The sequence below is a fragment of the Engystomops pustulosus genome, chromosome 9 (genome assembly GCF_040894005.1).
Source record: "Engystomops pustulosus chromosome 9, aEngPut4.maternal, whole genome shotgun sequence".
NCBI classification, from domain to species: Eukaryota; Metazoa; Chordata; class Amphibia; order Anura; family Leptodactylidae; genus Engystomops; species Engystomops pustulosus.
The window spans coordinates 90,002,372-90,027,794 of record NC_092419.1 but is presented as its reverse complement, the minus strand read 5'-3'; the positions used below and the strand labels follow the sequence as shown (position 1 = coordinate 90,027,794).

General features: G+C 45.4%; 1 protein-coding gene across 2 annotated transcripts in view; it reads right to left on the bottom strand.

The window, feature by feature from the left end:
• The window catches only part of RABGAP1 (RAB GTPase activating protein 1), a 127,594-nt gene that overhangs the window by 83,367 nt on the left and 18,804 nt on the right, over positions 1–25,423 (bottom strand). For both annotated transcript variants that reach the window (XM_072124884.1, XM_072124885.1), the window contains exons 8-13: positions 23,744–23,810; positions 22,412–22,514; positions 20,940–21,109; positions 17,301–17,475; positions 10,568–10,661; positions 8,987–9,137 (exon numbers count right to left, since the gene is read on the bottom strand). In XM_072124884.1, the coding sequence (XP_071980985.1) occupies positions 8,987–9,137; positions 10,568–10,661; positions 17,301–17,475; positions 20,940–21,109; positions 22,412–22,514; positions 23,744–23,810 (760 nt within the window). The remainder of the gene's footprint in view (positions 1–8,986; positions 9,138–10,567; positions 10,662–17,300; positions 17,476–20,939; positions 21,110–22,411; positions 22,515–23,743; positions 23,811–25,423) is intronic.

The window sequence follows — 25,423 nt, the reverse complement described above, 5'->3', positions numbered from 1 at the left end:
GCAGGTTCATCTAACGTATTGAAGTGCTATACCTATATTTGCTAATCCTTCAGTGGCTCAGAACATTATAATTTTATATATATAAAAAATATATACACCTTTTCATGCTGCCCGTCAAGACGGAGCCAGGTAATGGGAAGATGCTGGGTGTAGCTATGTATAAGGGTACATTCACACAGCTGTATGCGGCGGGCATACCGCTGTGCGCTGGAGAGAAGGGGACCCCTCCCTCTTCCATAGAAAATAGCGGTGCGCGGCCGCACACACGGGGAAAGATGTATCTTTTCCCCATGTACGGCGCGGAACATGTGTGGCAATGTACTGCTGCCGGGCCGCCATTGCCGTCTATGGGGACGAACAAGCGACAGCAAATTTGCGGCCGCATATACACTTCCCAGTCGGCCGTGTGAATGTACCCTAAGAGATATATGTGAATGGGTGTCTGTGTCTGTGGATAGATGTAACAGAGCTATGTGTGTGAAATAATGGATGCAGCAAAGCTATGAATGTGAATAAATGGATGAACATAGTGCTAGGAGTGAGTGGATATAGCAGTGTGTGTAGCAGGGCGGTGTGTGAATCAATACATGTAGTAGGGCTGTGTGTGTTTGAGTGAATGGATGCAGCAGAGCAGTATGTGTAGGAAACAGTGTTGTGCTTATGGGTGACCACCATGGAATCTTTAATTGGTGTAAAATACAATTTTCTTTTTTTAGAAAACTAAATCTGAGGTGCGTTTTATAGCCTGCAAAAATCGGGAACGTTAACCCATTACAGCACAATTCTATTATATGGTTAAAAGTTTAGAAATGACAGGAACCCTGATACAATTACCAGCAGGTCTCCATTTTTGTACTAAATATCTCTACATTAAGCTTTTTTTGCACTAAGGATTTATGTAGGTATTCATTTAGATTTTTAAAGCCTTCCTTTTCTCTAAAAATCTGAGGCGTAGGGTGGGTGGTAAAGCAACTGAAGAGTCCACATTCCCATCACCTGCATGGCGGAGGTCATAAATCTCACATGGGGTAATAGGAAACATCTCAAATGGACCCCAGGCCCTTTGTTGCCTAGATTAGTGGGGAATTCCAGAGGTCATAGCAATTTTAATGTTAACATTAAATTATGATAATACCCCATAACAATTTGGTTTCCAGGAGGTGGCAGAATCACACACATATCAAAGAGAAGCTGGAGAAAGGCCAATCTACAAGGTGCTGGGGGGCTAGGCAGATCTCCTACACCATGCAGGTACGGTATGACACGATACAGGAGTTTCCACATTGGAGCCACCTAGAGTACTTTTACGTGTAACGCAGGGATTATTTTACGTCTCAGCCGTGCTCCAGATCTGGCGTGCTGCTATTCCCATCACTCCAGATGAGTTTCATTTAACGCATCATTGGCTTTTACTCATCTTATGCTAAACTTGTAACATGGTTGCACTAATCACAGTCCCACATCCTTCATATGAGCTACATTACTGTACAGGATCAGTCAAATGTCCCTTTTATTTGAGAAAAGAAAGGGAAAATGAGGGGCCCTATCTTTTAGGCTATGCCAAGAACTTGGCTTACATCTTTAAAGTCGCCATACCGGAAAGAGAGCAAGTTTTTCCACTGGGAAGGTGCGTACCATATTTCTTATCAATACAAAAACTCGATACACTACATGATTAATAAGGTGCCAGAGATTTTCAAGATGGCCACAATGTTCCATACGTAGTCTAAAAGATGGTAACTAGAGATGAGCGAACATGCTCGTCCGAGCTTGATGCTCGGTCGAGCATTAGCGTACTCGAAAATGCTCGTTGCTCGGACGAATACGTCGCCCGCTCGAGAAAATGGCAGCTCCCGCCGTTTTGCTTTTTGGCGGCCAGAAACAGAGCCAATCACAAGCCAGGAGACTCTGCACTCCACCCAGCATGACGTGGTACCCTTACACGTCGATAGCAGTGGTTGGCTGGCCAGATCAGGTGACCCTGGGATAGACTAGCCGCTGCCCGCGCTGCTCGGATCATTCTGTGTCTGGATGCCGCTAGGGAGAGAGCTGCTGCTGGTCAGGGAAAGCGTTAGGGTGTTCTATTAGCTTACTGTTAGGCAGGAGTGATTCTCAAAGAACCCAACAGCCCTTCTTAGGGCTACAATAACGTTCTACTTTTTTTTATTTGCAGCTAGTACCATATTGTGAGGAATTAGCAGGGGGACTTGCTACCGTTGTGTTTAGCTCTTAGTGGCACACATATCCACCTCAAACACCAAAGTGGGAAAATTTATTAGGGGTTTGATTTCAATTAGGCACAGTCTGCCATTTACTTTTTATTTTACGTTTATTTTTTTAATAACTCAGTGTCATCTCATCTTGCATAGTAGTGTGCTTTCATACTTGGCTAGAAAATAGCCATAGGAGAATCCAAACGGCTTACTTACGCCTACAGTAGCGTTATATATATTTGATTTCTGGTTGATCTGCTGGTGGCTGTACTTGCTGCAGTGCATCTACTAGCAAATTGTGAGCAATTTGTAGTGAGACTTGCGACCGCTGTGTTTTGCGCTTAGTGACGCACATATCCATTGCAAAGACCGAAGTGGGAAAATTTATTAGGGGTTGGATTTCAATTAGGCACAGTCTGCCATTTCCTTTTTTATTTTACGTTTATTTTGTTTAATAACTCAGCGTCATCTCATCTGGCATAGTAGTGTGCTTTCATACTTGGCTAGAAAATAGCCATAGGAGAATCCAAACGGCTTACTTACGCCTACAGTAGCGTTATATATTTGATTTCTGGTTGATCTGCTGGTGGCTGTACTTGCTGCAGTGCATCTACTAGCCAATTGTCAGCAATTTGTAGTGAGACTTGCGACCGCTGTGTTTTGCGCTTAGTGACGCACATATCCATTGCAAAGACCGAAGTGGGAAAATTTAGTAGGGGTTGGATTTCAATTAGGCACAGTCTGCCATTTGTCCTTTTTTATTTTACGTTTATTTTGTTTAATAACTCAGCGTCATCTCATCTGGCATAGTAGTGTGCTTTCATACTTGGCTAGAAAATAGCCATAGCAATAGGATAGCATCGTTTGGTTTTAAAAACTAAAAAACACAAAAAAAAACAAAAAAACACAAAAAAAAGTAAAAAAAAAATTAAAGTTATAACTCTCATTTTAAAAATGTTTAACCCGAGGGCTAGGGGTAGAGGACGAGGGTGGGGACATGGGCGTCCAACTACTGCAGGGGTCAGAGGCCGTGGTCCTGGCCGGGGTGAGACACCACCTGCTTATGAGGGAGCAGGGGAACGCCGCAGAGCTACACTCCCTAGGTTCATGTCTGAAGTTACTGGGACTCGTGGTAGAGCACTGTTGAGGCCAGAACAGTGCGAACAGGTGATGTCGTGGATTGCCGACAATGCTTCGAGCAATTTGTCCACCAGTCAGTCTTCCACGCAGTCCACCCATGTCACCGAAATCGCCACTCCTCCAGCTCCTGCACCTCAGCCTCCTCCCCCCCAGTCTGCCCCCTCCCAGGAAAATTTGGCATTTGAACCGGCATACTCTGAGGAACTGTTTTCTGGACCCTTCCCACAGTCACAAACCACTTGTCCGGTTGCTGCTGAGCAATTTTCCGATGCCCAGGTTTTCCACCAGTCGCAGTCTGTGGGTGATGATGACCTTCTTGACGTAGTGGAAGAAGTGTCTAAAGAGGTGTCCGACGATGAGGAGACACGGTTGTCAGACAGTGGGGAAGTTGTTGTCAGGGCAGGAAGTCCGAGGGGGGAGCAGACTGAGGGATCGGAGGATGAAGAGGTGACAGACCCAAGCTGGGTTGATAGGCCGGGTGAACACAGTGCTTCTGAGACAGAGGAGAGTCCTCGACCAGAACAGGTTGGAAGAGGCAGTGGTGGGGCCAGACGGAGAGGCAGGGCCAGAGCTGGTGCATCAGCGCCAAATGTGTCAACTAGTGAAGCTCCCGTGGCGAGGGCTCCTGCGGCGAGGGCTAGATTTTCAGAAGTCTGGAGGTTCTTTAAGGAAACACCGGATGACCGACGGACTGTGGTGTGCAACATTTGCCAAACCAGGATCAGCAGGGGTTCCACCACTACTAGCTTAACTACCACCAGTATGCGCAGGCATATGAATGCTAAACACCCCACTCAGTGGCAACAAGCCCGTTCACCTCCGGCCGTGCACACCACTGCTCCTTCCCCTGTGTCAGCTGATAGTCAGCCCCCTGCCCAGGACCCTGCCACAAAAACCCCATCGTCGCCTCCACGATCCTCCACAGCATCCACCAGCGTTCAGCTCTCCATACCCCAGACGCTGGAGCGGAAACGCAAATATAGTGCAACCCACCCGCACGCCCAAGCCCTTAATGTCCACATCTCCAGATTGCTTAGCCTGGAGATGCTGCCCTATAGGCTAGTAGAGACCGAGGCCTTTCGCAACCTCATGGCGGCGGCCGCCCCTCGGTATTCGGTCCCCAGCCGCCACTACTTTTCCCGATGTGCCGTCCCAGCCCTGCACCAGCACGTGTCAGACAACATCATCCGTGCCCTGACCAACGCCATTTCTGACAAGGTCCACCTGACCACGGACACGTGGACGAGTGCTGCCGGGCAGGGCCACTATATATCGCTGACGGCACATTGGGTTAACTTGGTGGAGGCTGGGACCGAGTCTGACCCTGCGGCTGGTCATATACTGCCGACGCCGAGGATTGCGGGGCCTACCTCGGTCCAGGTGTTTCAGGCCTACTATGCCTCCTCCTCCTCCCACCCCTCCTCCACCTCCTCCTCCGAAATACCATCCGTGGGCATGGCGCCATCAGTCGGTAGCTCTAGGCACAGCAGCAGTGCCGTCGCTAAGCGACAGCAGGCGGTGCTCAAACTGCTGAGCCTAGGCGATAAAAGGCACACCGCCCAAGAGCTATTACAGGGCATCACGGCGCAGACTGATCTGTGGCTGGCACCGCTGAACCTGAAGCCAGGCATGGTTGTGTGTGACAACGGCCGTAACCTGGTGGCGGCTCTGCAACTCGGCAGACTGACACATGTGCCATGCCTGGCCCATGTGTTAAATCTGATAGTTCAGCGTTTCCTCAAGACATACCCCAATCTGTCTGATTTGCTCACGAAGGTGCGCCGCATCTGTGCGCATTTCAGGAAGTCCAGCACAGATGCTGCCACTCTCAGGGCAGCGCAGCGCCGCCTCCAACTGCCCGCTCACCGACTGTTGTGCGACGTGCCCACGAGGTGGAATTCAACATTAACCATGTTATCCAGAGTTTACCAGCAGCGCCGAGCCATTGTAGACTGCCAGATGTCAACTTCCACCAGAACTGGTAGTCAGGTCAGTCAGCTTCCTCAAGTCTACAATGAGGAGTGGACGTGGATGTCTGATATCTGTCAGGTGCTGAGTAACTTTGAGGAGTCAACACAGATGGTCAGTGGCGATGCCGCCATCATCAGCCTCACCATCCCGCTGCTTGGCCTGTTGAAAAACTCTCTGATCAGCATGAAGTCGGAAGCTTTGCGCTCGTCACAAGAGACGGGGGAAGAAGATTCCCTTGTTGATAGCCAAAGCACCCTTAGGTCTGTTTCTCAGCGCATATCGGAGGAGGTGGAGGAGGATGAGGAGGAAGAGGAGGAAGAGGAGGAGAATGTTGGCGAGACACAAGAGGGGACCATTGTTGAGTCCTTCACTGTTCAGCGTGTATGGGCAGAAGAAGAGGAGTTGGAGGAGTAGGAAATGGACAGTCAGGCCAGTGAGGGGAGTGAATTCTTACGCGTTGGTACTCTGGCGCATATGGCAGATTTCATGCTAGGCTGCCTATCCCGTGACCCTCGCGTTCAAAGAATTTATTCCAGCACCGATTACTGGGTGTTCACTCTCCTGGACCCACGGTACAAGCAAAATCTTTCCACTCTCATCCCTGGAGAGGAAAGGAGTGTGAGAATGCATGAATACCAGCAGGCCCTGGTGCACAAGCTGAAACAGTATTTCCCTTCTGACAGCGCTAGCGGCAGAGTGCGTAGTTCTGCGGGACAAGTAGCGAGGGAGAGTAGGCGAGCAGGCAGCTTGTCCAGCACTGGCAAGGGTACGCTTTACAAGGCTTTTGCCAGCTTTATGTCACCCCAGCAAGACACTGTCACCTGTCCCCAGTCTCGGCAGAGTAGGGCTGATCTTTACAGAAAGATGGTGAGGGAGTACGTAGCTGACCATACCATCGTCCTAAATGATCACACAGCTCCCTACAACTACTGGGTTTCAAAGCTGGACATGTGGCACGAACTGGCGCTGTACGCCTTGGAGGTTCTTGCCTGCCCTGCCGCTAGCGTCTTGTCCGAGCGGGTTTTCAGTGCAGCTGGTGGCATCATCACCGATAAGCGTACACGCCTGTCGACTGACAGCGCTGACAGGCTGACGCTTATTAAGATGAATAAAGCCTGGATTTCTCATAATTTCCAATCTCCACCAGGTGAAGGAAGCTCAACCTGAATAATTTATCCACTCCTCCTCCTCCTCATTTTCCTCCTTCTCCTCCTCTTTGTACAGTAAAGCAGAGGAAACTGGCTATTTTTTGCTATAGTACTTTATGCATTTAATTTTTCTGGAGGGCCACCTACCCGGTCCTCTGTTTTAAAAAATTTTTGGGAGTGCCACATACAGGCACTCAATCTATTCAATTTTTCTGGAGGGCCACCTACCCGGTCCTCTGTTTTAAACAATTTTTGGGAGTGCCACATACAGGCACTCAATCTATTCAATTTTTCTGGAGGGCCACCTACCTGCTCCTCTGGTTTGAAAACTTTTTTGGACTGCCACATACAGGCACTCAATCTATTCCATTTTACTGGAGGGCCACCTACCTGCTCCTCTGGTTTGAAAAGTTTTTTGGACTGCCACATACAGGCACTATCCAAATTAAATTGCCTCCACACGTTGTCTCCATTGCTACCTCCAAAAGTCGTCCATATAGCAGCCTCCATACATCGTCCCCTTATCAAACGAGGTGTGTCAGGCAGAAATTTGGGTTGTTTTCATGGATTCCACATCAAAGTTGTTAACTTTGTCGCCACCCTGCTGTGTTATCCACAAAATATACTGGCAAACTTTTATCATTTACCAATATTATTTCAGCGCTTCTTGCGCATCTGTTTACATTCCCCTCACCCGGCATATCCTAAACTTATAAGAACGCTACTACACTTGATCTTATACAAAAGGTTCTTAGAAGTGCTGTTTGGGGAGTAGCCTAGAGACAGGGGCTTGGATTGGCGAAAGCTCGCCTGGCAGCGGAGCGCCAGCTCCATGCCAAGATCCAACTAACATAGTTTTAACTGCAGCACCTTTAATCTACTATTAGTTCACTGCCTCCATACATGGTCCCCTTATCAAACGAGCTGTGTCAGGCAGAATTTTGGGTTGTTTTCATGGCTTCCATGTTAACTTTGTCGCCACCCTGCTGTGTAATCCACAAAATATACTGGCAAACTTTTATCATGTACCGATATTATTTGAGCGCTTCTTGCTCACCTCCTTTGGTTCCTCTCTGCCACCCATTGGTTTGAAGCCTGAGTCCATTTAGGGTATGTCGCCATGACACTCTCTAGCCTGCTGCCGCTGCCTCTGCATGCCGTCCCCTATAGTGTCAGGGTCAATTATTGGATGTTTTAGATGCTATCTAGCCTCATTCGGTCACTCTGTCATGGCCATGCTGTTGCCCATAATTTTGGCATAATGGTGCGATTAAGCAGCCTCAGAGGCATCCATGCATGCTGCCCCTGCTGTTTCCTGTCCATTTCCGTGGCGTTTCCATCCTTTTCTGAGGTTTCCAGGTGTTTGGCCAAGCTTCCCTGTGCAGAGCCTTGGTCCCCTTGAAAAATGCTCGAGTCTCCCATTGACTTCAATGGGGCTCGTTATTCGAGACGAGCACTCGAGCATCGGGAAAAGTTCGTCTCGAATAACGAGTACCCGAGCATTTTAGTGCTCGCTCATCTCTAATGGTAACCTCTCACCCCCAAACCATTACTTGCTGGGCTATTCACATATGTCATTTTCATCCAATACAAAAATTTGACCTGGAGTTTTTGACTCGCCTTGTATTATTCAGCTTAAAGGGGTGGTCTCACGTTTGATCGTTATCCCCCATCATGTGGATAATAATCCGATTGCTAAACTGCTCAGCCATTTCCGACGCTCCCATAACAATGAATGGATCGGCAGGACACAACCATGACCTGACCCTACACGCAAGTAGTGAGAAAGGGACCCACGTTCTTGTGATTGGTGGGGGCCCCAGCAAAAGACCCCGACTGATCAGATTGTGATCTCCTATCCAAAATCAGAGTTGGGAAAACCTCTTTAACCAAGGAAGGACTCTCGGTCAGACTGGGACTTGTATAAAAAGTTCAATGACCCGAAAACAAAAGTCCTCCATGAATAATTAAAGTCATTCTTAAACACAAGCATTTGTCATTTTTCACCCAAACCGTCCATTTTCACCAACTCTAGTAGTTAATCTAGTATAGAAAATGCAGCAGATAAATTGGCATGCAAAACCTCTTTCTCCTTACACCAAAAGATCAGATTCGCCTACATGTCCACAGCTTTTAAAGGGATCGCCTCATGAATTATTTGTTATTTATTAGACCCCACAAAACAATCCAAACAATCATATTTTATTCCTGTATAATGTAGTGTTATCAACATCAGGAGGGTCGGCCTTTGTCACAACATACAATGAGCCGCTGAGTCCAGGGGACTGACCATGTACAGAGCGGGTCCTCGTATAGTGGCTGTTCATGGTACTGCAACTCAATTGCATTTACTTGGACAGTGCTTTCAATAAGCCCTTTCAATAGAATAAGTTTTTAGGGGTGCAGGACCCTCTAAGATCTATGATAGGTCCTCTTAGAAAACCTTTACAGTGCTAGATAGATTGACCGGCAATTCCAAAACAATTAGGATTTACGCAATGGCCGAGAACTTACTTTAGTGATGAGCAGCCTGTACTTCTCCACTAGGTAGTCATTGTTGTGACATCCAGCAAGTAGCTGCCAGACTTCTCCTCTGAGAGCCTCCGGCACCCCGCTTCTCACCAGTGTAGAAAGCTGTTTGGGACGCACACTCAGATTCAAGTGCCTAAAGGGATCAGAACGACAGAACTAAATGAAGACACTAATACAAATACGAATAAATGAGTCGCCTCTTTTAGTCCTGAATATGGGAACGTTACTAAACACTGAACAACAAATCTGCAGAAAACTGGAATTACTTCTTATTGCAGCCACCACTAGAGGGCACTCTGGAGCTTAAATATTGTGAAAACATTCACCTCAATAACTATGACTGCAACTATGCAAATCTTTACATAAATTAATTGTACAAGTAGAAGAAACCTAGTGATATATATCACAAAGGAAAAAAAAAATCTCTCGTTACTTAGACTCCTTTGTTACTCCCTTACTAAGTGAACATTTATTCAGAGACCTCTACCCAAAGAGGGATCAAATTCCTGCTTTTCACAGAAGTCTATGGAGAGGTAAGGAAGGGACAGGGGCTCAGGTAGAAACATGTGGCACGTTTCTATACAGTACTACTTCTGTATTTTCTCCATGTGGAGTGTATTGGACACATGCTAGCAGCTCAGACTCTGCAGAAATGTATAAGAAATACAAGATAGAAATAATAAGCAGAAGCTTATTCTAAAAGTCATCTGAATGGTAAGGTATTAATCCAAAAAATATGCAGGTGGTCACACATAGACACCAGTCCCACCTTTGGGAATGTCTCAGGAACCCCCATACTGCATCCTCTGTGAACAAAGACATTCCCCCCCCCGTGCATCTCTCTATATATTTTTATAGGAGTTTGGAAACCTCCTGTGTTGACATCTGCATATGTAGCTTATGATCATATTATTTTAGTGACAGTTACAATTGGAAGAACAGAAAGTACGGTACAGCACAATGTTTCTTAAGAAACTCTGCAGAAAACACTGGATTTACTGGTCTCTGCCATTTGTAGCCCCGCAGCTCCTAATCACACATCCTGCAGTCCTTACTGTGTGTTCCGGGGGCAGGACATTCACTTATCAGGCCTCAGCCTCAGTTGTTCTTTTACTTATCTTTTTTCCTAAAATTGGTTTCATTGTGTTCAAGGAAAAGTGTACAACCTCTATGGGGTTAGGGCAGGTCCAAACTGGAGCTACATTGGATGGCGAGACCGCAAACTGCTCAGCAGATTGAGGATCATTTGCCAAGCAAAGAGGACCCATACATGATGGACCAAAGTCCATACAATGCATGTATGGAGCCAGACGGTTAAAGATTAAAAAACAAACTTATGGCCAACTTAAGGGAGTGCTTCAGGTCCAAAATGTCTCCTTAACTAATACAATTCCTGTGAACAATGCTTTTGTGGTCACAAATTGATTGGCATCTATGGCCCCAGTTTGTCACACAGCAGGAAGGTCATTTATAAAGGTGTCAGCCAGATCCATGTGATTAGTAGTAATGTGCACACAGACATGAATACTACAAATTTCTATGTAACAACTGAAGTAAATTTACCATTTTGACAGAAGATCTCCCCAGGTTTCCAGGATTTTCTCTGCACATTCTTTGGAAACATCCCCAGAACCGCTTAAGAGGGGTTCATCGTTATCTAGAAGAAAAAAAAGGGATGTCTTTAGTCTATACACCACAATAAAACCAGGGCCATTACCAATATAATAGTTTTTTTGCCCATATTTAGATGATTTTAATGACTCTCAAGAGTGCCGGGCGCCCAGGGGTCAGACTCATCAATAAATATGTAGCCCCCCCATCCTGCAGTTTAGGGATAACCTAAAAGGAAATCACCCATTTGAAAAAATATGTGTACGTGCAGAGGTCGCGATAACGCCTCTACACGCGTCATAGACGCGTTTAGAGGCTGATTTACTCCCCCAAAAAATCACCAAGCGTATTAATACGCTTGGTGATTTTCCTGTGAGCTGCCGTTTCCAAGCGGTGACGCTGCCGGCTGCGATCCTGCAAGATATTCTCTGCAGGATCGCAGCGCTGAGTGGCTGGAGGCAGGACAGGGAGGGACTTCCAGCTCACCGTCCGTGCCTCTCCCGCGGGGAGCCGAGCGAGGGGTGGGGGCGGAGCCGAGCGAGGGGTGGGGGCGGAGCCGAGCGAGGGGTGGGGGCGGAGCCGAGCGAGGGGTGGGGGCGGAGCCGAGCGAGTGGTGAGAGATGGAGGAGGCGAGCGAGGGGTAGAGGAGGGTTTTCTGTTACCGGGGCTGTGCTCCTGATCGGTGTACGATCGTGCACACAGCCAGTAACAGGATCGTGCTGTCTATGTGACAGCCCGATCGTGTAATGTGACAGGGGACTGATAATAATCGGCCCCCTGTCACAGCAGCCCCTGTATACAGTGAGAGGCTGCAGGGAAGGTGCTATGCATCCTCTCTGCATGTCTCTGTATACAGATCACTGATGACAGTGATCCAATGGGCTCTTACCATTAGATCACTGTTATCTGTCATCTATATAAAAGAAAAGCAGGGAACACATATATTATGTGTTCCTCCCTAAATGTGCCCCTGTATAAAAAAAAAAAAAAAAGGGTTATGTTCCCAAACCGCAGAAACCTAATTAAATAAAATTTCAGCAGCATCAGCCCCGGACTGGTCTGGGGGCCGCCGTCAGCCATAGTCCGCTGGGTAGACATACACAAACGTGTGCCCGCCAGGCCGGAGCCAGGCAGGCGTACGTTCTGCACCATGGAGAGGAGGAGGAGGTGACCCCGACCCTCTCCATTGAAATGCATTGGGTACTGGCCGTAACACGGGGAAAGACATGTCATTTTCCCGTGTACTGAGCGGTATCACTCTGTGTGGCCATCTATTGGGGACATATGTACAGCCACAAGCTTGTGGTTTTACATACACCCCCATACGGTAGTGTGAATGTAGCCTGAGGGCGCTGTACCACGTTGCGTTTGCAAACACAGACAAAACCGCGCCCACCGGGGCGGTCTGCGGTCCGATAGCATCAGCGTTTCTATGGAAACGCCTGCGATCGGGAACGAGCCGCCGGTGTATTGCATTAATTTAACGCAAAACACAGGCGGCTCGTACCCGATCGCAGACGTTTCCACAGAAACGTCGATGCGATCGGACCGCGGACCGCCCCGGTGGGCACGGTTTTGTCTGCGTTTGCAAACGCAACGTGGGACAGCGCCCTAAGGGTGAGGTTATTACATACGTTTTCAAACGCATCACAACAGCTGAGAAGAGATTTGCCTAATTATATTGCTGTCCACATTGCGTTGATGCATGTGTTTTGTTAACACAATATTGACAGCAATGTAATTATGCAAATCTCTTCTCAGCTGTTCTTATGTGTTTGAAAACGCCATGTGTGAACACACCATAAAAATGTTGTGCACCACTCGTTTAATACATACTTGCTATTTGAGGGAGCATTCACACGATGCGTTGCGTTTTTTGACGCATTCCAAAGGCTTCAACCTTGATCACATGTTAAAGTAACATTGCGTTTCCATTGCATTTGTGTTACTCCACGCAGTGTTACTTCAACATGTGAAGCCTTTGGATGCGTCAAAAATGCATAAAAAACGTGTGCATGCTCCCTAAAGGGGTTTTCCCACAAATTCAAATTAGACCCTATCCCGTGGATAGGGTCTAACTTGAATTTGTGGGAAAACCCTTTTAAGCACAGAAAACAGGAGCTGTAACTTTTTCCTTGTATTAATAGATGTCTCTTAACACTATATATACGCCTGGGAGTTATACATTTATTAGTGAAAATTTCGTACTCCTCCTGGGTTAAAAATACTCCTCAAAAATTGTGAGAGGAGTATTATTACCCTTCTGGAAAAATGTTAGTGCGACCTCTGTGTACGTGTGTGAAGCATATTGGGGCACATTTACTAAGGGTCTGAACACAGCACTTTCGTCGGGTTCCGCGATTATTTCAGTTTTGTGCCAAATTGCCCCGTTTTTTTGGCGCACACGATCGGATTGTGGCGCATCGGCGCCGGCTTGCATGCGACAGAAATGGGGCCGTGAACTCCGGCGGACCTCGGCGCAGAAGCGACGGATGCAGGAACTCGGTCGCACGATCTTAGTGAATCGCGGCAGACCCGAATCCTCGTAGGACAACGCAGAGCGGGATCGTGACGGGACAGAGTAAGTAAATCTGCCCCATTGTGTTAGATGCGTTCAAATACAGTTCCATCCCATGTAACAACACATGCGAACAAAACAAAGCACCAAGAACCACGCCTGCACCATGACCTCACCCCAGGAACACCCCTAAAAAGCACAAACCAATAAAGCCTGGGAGAACCTACCCATGTCGCATGAAATGCGGTTAGGACGGAATTTGGGGGCCAGCGGCAAATGGCGATTCACGCCACTTGTCGTAGGTAGCGTGGACCCTCTTATCCTTCTTTCTGTGAATAAATATCCACTATTAACAGCCTTAATCCAATCGTAGAGAGAAGGCGGATGGGCTCTGTACTACACTGGAACAGTTCAGGATCAACCAGAAGACAAAGCTTAGGGTCATCAGCATCGACCACCCCATTTTATCAAACAGAAATTTGAGGACTTATTCCCAAAACCCCCTGACTATAAGGCAGGGCCATAATAATTGAAGGAAAGTACCTGAGCACTTAGGGCAGAAATCTGGGAACCAAGGGCAAAATTAGCAGACTCTGCTTGTAGTTAAGTATTGGTAAAGTATGTAAACCTGAGACATTCTGTACCCTAGGAACTTTGTGTCTGTATTTTAAGTAGCAGCAGGACTATGGACTATTGATTTATATTCCAATATTGTAGGTGGACTCGCTGCACTATGTCCTGCAACGTACTGCTGTAGTATTCAAACAGAAGCTGCTACAGCAGGGGAAAGTGCTGTGCAATTGTCCAATGAAAAACATCTCGCTCACAAGTGCACTAGAGTGCTCGTATTCCAGGATTGTAGCTGGATTCGAAGCACATATTACACAGTCCTGCTGCTACTAAAATACATACATAGGGTTTTACAGGGTTTGTAATTAAAACGGTCTGCAACTTTCTATAGACAAATTCTATTTTAGTAGAGGGTGCGGTTTTCTCTAATCTCCAGCAGCTACATGAAAACAGAAAACCCTCAAAAAATAAAGAACATCTCTTTCCTAAGGAGAGGATGCAATGTCAAGGGGTCAGAGTTTGGGTAATGGGTATGGCATTGGATTTCTTAGGAAATATCCCTTATAACTTTTAGGATGTAATTCCTGGAGGTGGAGGACTTCATGCAGCTTAATATCAACGATTCATTGTGTACGAGTCAAGTCAATAAAATAACGTAACCCGAAAAATGTGCGCGCCTCTCCGCTGCCCGCACTTTCAGCAGTCACTTGTCCTGATGTGTGCGCCAACTTACATCACCACATCACAGATCACAACAGTGAAAACACGTTCTGTAAAAACATACAAATTATAACCCGAAACACAAAACGCGGAAACGCTGCAGAGTATTTCTGCTGTCGCTTGTCTGAGGCCCGGAGCCAGGGCAGACAGGGAACCAATCTTAATAAAAGCAGTCAGCAGAAGTGATTTGGCGCTTTAGTTATTTATTGCAAAGTGGTTTTTGCACAAAGCACATATGAAAAATGCATGCCCCCTCCCCTCGCCCGAGCCGCCAGGGGGAAACGCTTATAACATGGCAGGCACGGCACGATGACAGACTGATATTGCTTTCCAGCTGGATATGAAGTTAAACTCCCTCTGCAGTACGCTACCAAATGCGGCTTACGGGAGTCATTTCAAGCTCTGTACAGGTCCACCCTAAGGGACACACCACTAATCATGAGTACAGGGCATCTTCTAACCTTGAATGAGCGAAGCAGCTGGATGCACATGCGTGGATCATCCATTAACCCTTTCCCTGACAGACGCAACTGCCAGCTTCACCCAACTCAGGGAGCAACAGGGGCACATCAGACCCCCCCAAACACCCCCAACCCCCCACCCCAGTTCTCGTGATCATCACTGAGATCTCCCACCGCCAGCAAGTAAATTCCCCTATTCTGTGGATGGGACCTAACTTGTTTAGTGGGAAACCCTCTTTAGGGAGTTTGGAGACATATGCATTTTTATTTTTTTTTTTAAATTACACTTTGTATCAAAATTGCATGAAGGTGCCCAAAAATATACTTTGATGGCAAAAAATGTGCCCTAAACAAAAAAAAAAAATTTGCTTCAAACTTGCTAAATGTAATAAACAAACATGTCAAGAGTTCATAGATACCTCAAAGCCATATGTTCACATGAAAAAAAATCATCATAATATCACTAAAAACACCCAATGCTTTTCACTGGAAAAGCAGATGTGTTTGGGTCGAGCCCCGACCCCATAAAACGCTATGCAAATGCCACATGTGAATGCACCCTGATAGGTGTCTTACCAACTTGGATTGTCCAAAGGATAGCAGATAGCAGATAACAATCTGATATATGGCGGGGGGGGGGGGGGATGGGAGTGAAATCGGGCTGCTAGGATCTCCATAATCACAAGAATGGACCTCTGCAGTTCACAAGAACATGGTTCCCATTCTAACTAATTTAGTGAAGCAGCAGGTGCAGAACGTGTTCTACAAAAAAAGACCCTTGACCATTTTGGTCAAATAAAATCTATGTTGTGGAGAACGCTCCCTGGCTTGTGTATATTTTAGAAAACTAAAAAAAAAAAAACTATAAACCTGTTTGATCGTTACTATGGGCTTTCCCCTTCTCGTTCACCTATGACCAGGAGTATGAAGATACTGTGGGGAAACCGCATGGTTAATCCCCGTTCAGTGTGAATAGAGTCCTGCCTGTGTATGTGGAATAAAAGAGAAGAAGCAGAGCTCTTTTTAAAAACTATTAAAAAGTGAACTTAGAACATGGATTTTATTTGACTTTAACCAAAGGGAGGTTGAAGCTTGACAAAACCCTTTTAATTGTATGAACATTTTGCTTTAGGAATTGCCATCTGAGTCATACGCTCTCTAGTTTATGGCAAGAATGTGTCCGGCTCATCTGCTTAATACCACAAGAGTTCTGGTACCTCCAGCGCTCCCATTCACAGTCAATGCAGAAGATACTGTGCTCTGCAATTTCCAGTGCTCCTGTAGAATTGTATGGAGGAGCAGAACACATCCTGACCTGCCTATCCATTCAATTAGAGAGAATGGTGATCGTTAAGTATCCGACTCATCAAAGTTTGTATTACCCCTTTATTGGTAAGTGTCTGTGACTAGGAAGTGCATACGATTACGCCCTTACCCATGAAGGTGACAGCACATTTACTGCACTGTATATGACCAAAACCTGTCCCCCGCAGTGGCGCACTGCATGTTGGGGAAAACCCATAACATAATACAATCCTACCTGGCCCAGGGGCTGCAAATGGTTGCTGTGGGACCATCATCTGGATGCAGTACTATGTATAGTAGGTAACTGGCAGAATATTTCTCATGAACAGTACCTATTCCTTAATAATGTTCAGTAAATGTGGTTAGTGACCGCTGTGTCCCCCTCCCCTTATGGCAGGGATTCCCACTCCCATTTATTTTCCTACAACCCCACCTGTACAAGAACAAAAACTTCCTCCAGGTGCGGCTCAGGAAGTTCTTTGTTACACAGATGTCGGAACCCGCGGGGTTCGGATGAATCAGACTCCCTGGGAAAAGCAACAATTTCACTTTTCTACCAAGTCTTTCCTGTTTTCTCACTTCTGTTCTCCCCTAAGACTTCTAATAAGAAAAGGTTATAGTGCCTGGGATGTATTAGTAACCCCTGCCATTGTGAAGACTGTCACGTGTAGGCTTTTTCTGGCTGCGCAGGTGATTTGGTGAATTTTTAGCTTATTCTTGATCTTGTTATGTACTTGTTACTTATGTTGCTCTGTGTACCAGCAGTCACTTCCTCTGGTCCTATAATATCACATTACTTCTGCATGTTGTGTTGATCATGTGTATTATTAAGTGGATACCAATTTGTGGTAAAAAAAAAAAAAAAAAAAAAAACAGTAAACAAAATAATCCATTATTAGTGATCTATAAGACAGGGAATGAATAAGGACAGAGCAAATGGAGAATTTTTAGGGCCCATTCCATGGTTGTATTTGGACTTGGAAAAATGCTTCTGATTTTGGTCTTGGTAGAGAGCATCTTGCTCCACTCCCTGGATTTGTGTATGGGGGAGTTGGGAGAAATATGTTACAGTAAATGGCAATGGATGGAGAGATTAGACCTGTGAGCTCACCTTCTTCTTCATCATCCTCCGGGGGTGAGGGTATGTTGGTTCCTTGAGGTCCACACTGTGAAAGTCGGATGGATGGACTTGCAGTAGTTTTCCTCCTCTCTCTTTCGGATTCACTTTCTAAGCACATGACCTCGTAGAAGGTATCACAGTTACTCTTTCGCTCTTTCCTTTCAATCTGTAAGAGAATGCATTGTGTTACAGATACAGAAGGACGACACTTATACAGGCAGGTCTCCCTGTTACATACAGGATAGGTTCTGTAGACTTTTAAATGCAATTGAGGGGTTAATACTCGAGATCGAGGGGTTAATACTCAAGATCAAGGGGTTAATACTCATGCAGCAAACCCCACCTCTGTATGATGAGGACTCTTTATACAGTGTTAACAGCTCTGTGCCATACATGCATGGTGCTGAGTGGTAAGGGGTTAAAGAGATCCTTCAGAAGATTTCACCCTATAAAACTACTAGTCTTCTAACGTAGTGTATGAAATGTCCTTTCTAGAATTCCCACTGATAATCGAAATCTCACCGGTTTACCCATAAATATCTCCTCCAAAGTTATGTAAAATTGAGCACATAAGAGTCAGTCAGTACCTAGAAACATGATGGTGTCAATTTAAAGATAAGAATCTCTTATTTCAGATCTCCTCTTGTAGTTCAGTGAGCCTCAGAACCTTGGACAGTTAAAAGTCATAAGGGGGAGATTAATTGTGGGCAGCCGGATACATCAATAGGGTACTAGGAGTTGGTGAAGCTTTTACCTGCCTTTATCTCCAGATCTGTAGCTCATGGAACCACAAGACTGATGCAAACTGAAAGATGAGATTCTTGGGGGGGATTTATCAGAGCAAAACTGTTCTAGTTGCCCATTGCAACCAATCAGAACTCAGCTTTAATTTTCCCACAGCCGTTTATAACATTAAAACTGAGCGTTCCATGGGCAACTAGAACAGTTTTACATCAGAATCTTCTGATACATCTCCCCTCTGATCTTTAAGATGACAAAACATCTTTCTGGTAACCATAGAACTGAAGATGAGGAATCGGAAGCACATCTGCACACCCTTAGTCTGGGGATCTCATGGCAAGCTTCAAATTAGTTTCAGAATATGGAGCTCAGGAAATTGTGTACATGTATGATCTACATCTGCAAAGGTCAGGAGGATCCCTGGCAGGAAAGGAAGGTGAATTATTTAGAAGCGCTGTGCAGACTGCCGCTCGAGTCTACAGAGGAGGTCAGACAAAGTGAGCATCAAAGCAAGCAAAAGGGATTCATGAAAGAGATGGATATCAGATGTAATGTGAAGGAGAAGCTTTACCGTTCTGGGGTCATATAGTTTTACAACAATAAAGCTTAAATGGGTTTTGCCACCAAACTATTTAGGCCCTATCCACAGGATATGGCCTATTGCTGATCAGTGGTACTCGGGCACTCTCTGTTAGCTCCATATAGAAGAGTGAAGCAGAACGGACATGTGCAGCCGTCTGCTCCATTCATCTCGGGGAGCAATGGGTGGTTAAACGGAGGTACCTCAGACCCCCATTCTCCGAGACCCCCAGGATGGATAGGGCCTAACTTTAAAGAGCACATGTATTGGGATAAAACTCTGTGTTATTTTAGATTGTCCTTAAAAACATTTCAGTCATTGATTTGCCATAATTGTGCAAACTCTGCAGCTTATATATACCCGGGCAGGGTGGTCACTTACCTTAGCATGGGAAAACCAAAATCACTTGCAAAGTTTTACTGTATATTTTGAGATAAATATACTCAAAAATATATCCATGTGGTCAAAAGGAAGAAAAAGTGCTACTCACAAGGGTGTGCTAAGAAATGGCAGCAATCTTATCTCATCCGCTCAGACTTTCCATCTAGACTCAGTAGTGACAATGATTTTCCAACAAGAAAAACTCCTCTGTCATGCTTAGACTAGGGAATAAGTAGTCTATCAGTGGGACCCTCACTGCTCACAAGAATGGATGTCCCTTGCACCCTTATCTAAACGGAGCAATGGTGCCGCCCCGCTGCTCTATTCATCCCTTATTAGCTCAGAGACGCACTACAACTTATATAGACAGAATGAAAATCATTCATAAGGAATCTAAGAGATTCATAGGAACGCTGAGACCAGTGGACAAGTGATAAGTTACCTACATTGAATCGCCACATATGATACATGTAAGACCGCCTCGTCATTCAACTACTTCACCTTACTACTTACATTCTGCATTTTCTCTCTCTTTGATCTCTCTCTCTTTTTCTACAAGAGATGTTGCATTCAGTCAAAAAACTAGGGAGATCCCGTCTATGAAGTCATTATCTACCTCCTTAATAGGACAAACTTGTACGTAGTATTGTTGGGTGTAGGGGATAGAAAAGTATTTCTATCATCTGCGAGCAGTGACCGAGATAGTTACGCGTAATTAACCCTGTATCCTTTTTACAAAGTTCCTATTATTTTATGCCAAAAAAAAATCATACAGATAGTGACGACTATTCAGGTTTAGTTACGGCCATCACGTAACTCTCATGTGTTGGACACGGAGACTTATGTGCCATAGGGTCATCCCAGGCAAACTTTACTAGATGGGCCAGTAATAAGATTAATATGTTTCTTCAGTATATGATTGGTAACGTCAGCTCTTTACACAAAAAGTTTCATTATGGCTGCATTATATTTAACTGTTTAACAAACAGCTACACATACTCACCTGTCCTCCTCTTTATCTTGATGCCGATGCTGGTCTTTGCTAATTTTGACTCAACGGGATTACCTAGAAAAGAGACTTATAAAAGGCAGCACAGAGGGACAAGATGTCTGGCGCTCCGGGCTGCTAATTATGCACACCCTCACCACCTCCCACTCCCAGAAGGTACTATCACACAAGAGGAGCAAATGCACACCTCCTGTCTGATAGATGCTTCCCTCTCAGCATGGGAAAGGGCGGTGACAAGGGCGTGAATGATTAGCAGCCCAGAGCGCCGGACATCTCGTCCCCACGCTCTAGTCTGCTTTTCTAGGTGATCCCAGCGTGTAAAGATTAGCAAAGACCAGTGCCAGGATCAAAATGAAGAGGAAGACAGGCGAGTATGCGTAGCCATTTGTTACTTTGTTAAAGTGCTAGATTTCCCTTAAAGAGAATTTGGTATAGAACCACTTGCCATTCGGCCATAGTTAATAGCTGTTCGTTTTAAACGGGTTATCGGGTATGAGTCAGGAGGTTGGGCACTGCTACAGCAATAAGTGGCTGAGCGGTGAAGTATTGTAGGTACTGACTTTAGGACTAGTGTGTTTGAAACATCGTTATACTGAAACATCTCAGAAAGCCCTTTTCAGTGTATAAGGCTATAAGACAATGGTGTTTAGCAAGAATCTTAACTCCTATCATCATAGTATTAGAGACAGTGGGAGGTAATTACCAGGACTTCTATGCCACAAAAGTGCAGTAGAAGCCCTGAAATAATGTATTTAATGGGGTGCCACTTCATATGCGTATAGCTTGGCTCTAGAATACCTAGAGCTTGAAGTTAGAGATTAAATATAATAATCTCCTCATCTTTCAGATTTGCAATTCTGTGAGCTGCAGAACCAGAGATAAAGGTAAATTTCTCGTGTCTTGTGGACAAACCCATTACCTGTTTCAGTTTCAGGAAGAAGTTTTCTGTAGAGCTCCTCTTGCTGAATGGCCAGTACAGACGTTCGCTGGCTGAACAGACTCGCACCTTTGTTTCTATAAGAAACCGCACCGGCTCCTGCACCTCTGTGATGACAAGGTCTACGGCAGTCGTCATAAAAAGAACCTTATCTGTGGGGAAACACACACATCTAGTGAATGAGGAGATCGTCAAACTGGGAAAAAGATGCTCAACTACAAGAGAGTCCTGCAGATTCCGGATTCGAGATATATGCTGTGCATTTAAATATTTCTAGTAATTCCCAGGGACTCTGCTCTGGCTACTCATTATTTACATGCAGAGGCTAAACAGAGATAGATCATGTCAGAGATAAACAATGAAAAAGTGTCTGAATTTTGGCACAAAAAAAATAAATAAAAAATATTCGGTTGCTAATTTATGCCACATTTTCTATGCATTTTAGGTGTTTTTTTGATGTTTTTGCAACTAGTATCAAGCAGTATTGTGGTTTAAAGGGAACCTGCCACCAACTAACAATTTTATGGTCATCACATGTCCCAAAAGCCCATAACATGACAAAAGCATATGTGCTTCTGGCTATATACTGGAGAAGGGGGCTGGCTATATACTGGGAGAAATGGGCTGGCAGGCTATATACTGGGGGCAGGTGCTGGCTATATACTGGGGGCTTGCTGGCTATATAATGGGGAGGCTGTGACCAATGCATTTCCCACCCTCGGCTTATACTCGAGTCAATAGGTTTTCCCAGGTTTTTGTGGTAAAATTAGGGGCCTCGGTTTATACTCAGGTCGGCTTATACTCGAGTGTATACGGTAAACAAAATTACCTGGCTCCCTGTCTCGGGGGATGGGATTCAAATTTAAAAAAAAATAATAATAGCTGCTCCTGGATAACATCAGCCCACACACCAAATTCTATCCTCTCCGTGATATTAGCTCACCGCTGCAAGCATTGCCGGCATTTGCATGGTGAGCTGTACCTGTACATGCGCAGTGAGAGCCTTGTCTCCAGTGAGATACAGCTCACCACACAAGCCCCGGCAATGCTTGAGGTCACAGAGGGTATATAATTCGGGGTGGGGGTTGACGTTATCCAGGAGCAGATATTTTTTTAATTTGAATTCCAGCCCCCGGAATTATATAATCGACATATCCCACCAACATGACAAAAACACATATGCTTAAGTCATGGTATGGGCTTTTGGGACATGTGATAACTATAAAATAGTGTGTTGGTGTTTAACTTGGTGTTAGCGTCTAACTTTTCAGTAACATTTTAGTATATCTGACCCAATAGGAGACACAGAAACAGACGCCTACCAGTTGACACAAACTTCTGCTATGTGTCTATTTTTCAATTTTTTTTTTGTATAATTTGCATGGATCATATTGAAAACCGAGATTGGAATAAAACGTGAACCTAGCCTCATGTGTAGGCATTTAATATAATACCTTTTGGTGTCTCCTCATTGACAGCCTGGAAATGTGGGGATTTGGTGTTCCAGCTCCCAGTGATGATATAGGACTTTCCATCTGAGCTTTTACCCATGGACTCCTAAAAATGCACAAAGCTTAAAAGTTATCGCTGTCAGAATAATAAACTAACCCAAAATGTTCACATTTTACATTTACATTTCTGTAGGAAACTAAATAAAATGAACTTTATAATAGGTGTCCTTTTTAACCCTTTCCTGCCTGGGCCCTTTTTCTTTTTTGCGGTTCAGATCTTCGCTCACCTCATTTGAAATTCCCATTTTTTATTTTTCTATTTATTGAGCTGCATGAGGGTTTGCTTTCTGCATAACATACCGTACTTCCTAGTGTCGGTATTTAATTTTCCATGTAATGCACTGGGAAGAAGGGAAAAAATTGCAAATGTGGTGAAATTGGTTTACAACACATTTATGCCAATTTTTGGTGGGTTCTTTCACTGTGCACTCCAAATACCCTTCCTCTTTACTCGTTGTGTTAGTATGATCAGAGATATACAACATTTATATAATTTCTATGTTTTAATACATTTTAAAATTTTTTAAACTTTTTAGGTGGCACCTGAACATGTGACTGATATCTACTGAAGGCGTGCTCTGAGGACCGTGTGCCCCTCGGTCAAATGCTTACAAAATGGATAATATATAATCAGGCACCATCAATCATTTCAAGGTGGACATCTATATTTATTAGAACAATAACTAGTTATAAACCAATACCATGTTATGAATAAATATATGTATGGCAACACCAATAAAATTCTACATAGATGTTAGGCTGTGGGTCAATGTCTTTTGTGCTACACATACATATGTATATTCTCAAGTTACCCACCAAAAGGTAAACAAATTCATCAATGTAGAGTAGAGAACTGGTTTAGCGCATCAATTTAATGCATATATCACAATCATTTAAAATGCAATGCATCATCGAACCGATGGATATAGTACCATAAGTGCAAACCGTAGGTCAATTCCAAATATGACAGATGGTTAGCCACTTCATTTCAACCAGATTAAGATGCAAAGAAAGCAATAGGCGTTTGCTTCACTAAAAAGCAAACATCCAGTATGTATGAAGAGGGCTCAGCCAGTAAGGCCTCTTAATACACCCCTAAAGGCACTGTGCCACAGTATTACCTCACATTTCATTAAGGGGTTAAAGGATTTAATTGTGATGATTGTCTCAAATGAATATTTTTCTTAAATGTATCCCCCTAAATGTATAGGGCATTTGGACATCACAGAGATAGGTCTTCTGCTAGAACTCTCACTTGGTTGACTGTTCACTTACCAGTTCTAATAAGTGCATATCGCTATTCCGTACATCTCTACCGGGACTAAGGAGGAGTCCAAAGCACCTGCAGGAAAAAATAAGATAGAAAAGTATGGAACTGATGGCTTGCATTACAGAAGCTAAATAAAAGTGTATATGAACCCTGTACCCTGATAATCTAAGCACATTGTCAGTACACAGCATTTCATAGCACAGAGGAATCATGAAGTGTCTGCTTAGAGAGTCCCCGCCCACACTCTGGAAGCTTACACTGACCATCACTGAGTGATAGGAGCTAAAACAGCAATAAAAATGAGTAAAATTGTAAAGAAGGGGGTTAAAAATTATCTTTATTGTGTAAACATCACTAGGGGATTGAAATTTTAACATTTTCTACCGGCCCCAGCGATCCTGTGAATGCTGGGTTACAGATTAGGAGACCATGCTTCTGGGTCTAGCTAGTAAGTCAGTCATCCATTAAATGGACTTTCACCAATCCATATAATGCCCAATTCCTTTTGATCATTGCCGATATTCTAGGTAGTTGTAAAACAACCAACCATATGAGAGAAGAGTTTGGTTAAATTTGTTTTGCTTTCAGAATGTAAACATAAATATTTTACATACGCAGATAAAGAAGTGGTCTCCGACTTCTTTGTATCCAGGTTGCCCTGCAAATACCCCAGATCTAACCCCAACCCATATAATGTGCCATTCCCCAAAGCCCCGCAACTAAGTAAACGTCCACAGCAGAGCCCCCCCCCCCCCGACTAAGGAAACGTCCACTGCAGAGTCCCCCCCCCCCCCGACTAAGGAAACGTCCACTGCAGAGTCCCCCCCCCGACTAAGGAAGCGTCCACAGCAGAGTGTCCCCCCCCCCCCCGGACTAAGGAAACGTCCACAGCAGAGTCTCCACCCCCCCCCACCGACTAAGGAAACGTCCACAGCAGAGTCCCCCCCAACGACTAAGGAAACGTCCACAGCAGAGTCCCCCCCCCCCCCCCCGACTAAGGAAACGTCCACAGCAGAGTCCCCCCCCCCCCCGACTAAGGAAACGTCCACTGCAGAGTCCCCCCCCCCCCCGACTAAGGAAACGTCCACAGCAGAGTACCCCCCCGACTAAGGAAACGTTCACAGCAGAGCACCCCCGACCAAGGAAACATCCGCACCACAGTGCCCCCCCCGATAATGATATGTCCACAGCAGAGTCCCCCCCCCCCCCCAACTAAGGAAACGTCCACTGCAGAGTCCCCCCCCCCCTGACTAAGGAAACGTCCACAGCAGAGTCCCGCCCCCCCCCCCCCCCGACTAAGGAAACGTCCACAGCAGAGCACCCCCGACCAAGGAAACGTCCACAGCAGAGCACCCCCGACCAAGGAAACGTCCACAGCAAAGGACCCCCGCCTAAGGAAACATCCGCACCACAGTGCCCCCCCCGATAATGATATGTCCACAGCAGAGTCCCCCCCCCCCCCGACTAAGGAAACGTCCACAGCAGAGTCCCGCCCCCCCCCCCCCCGACTAAGGAAACGTCCACAGCAGAGCACCCCCGACCAAGGAAACGTCCACAGCAAAGGACCCCCGCCTAAGGAAATATCCGCAGCAGAGCGCCCCCCCGATAATGATATGTCCACAGCAGAGCCCCCCCGGCTAATGATATGTCCACAGCAGAGCCCCCCGGCTAATGAAACATCCATG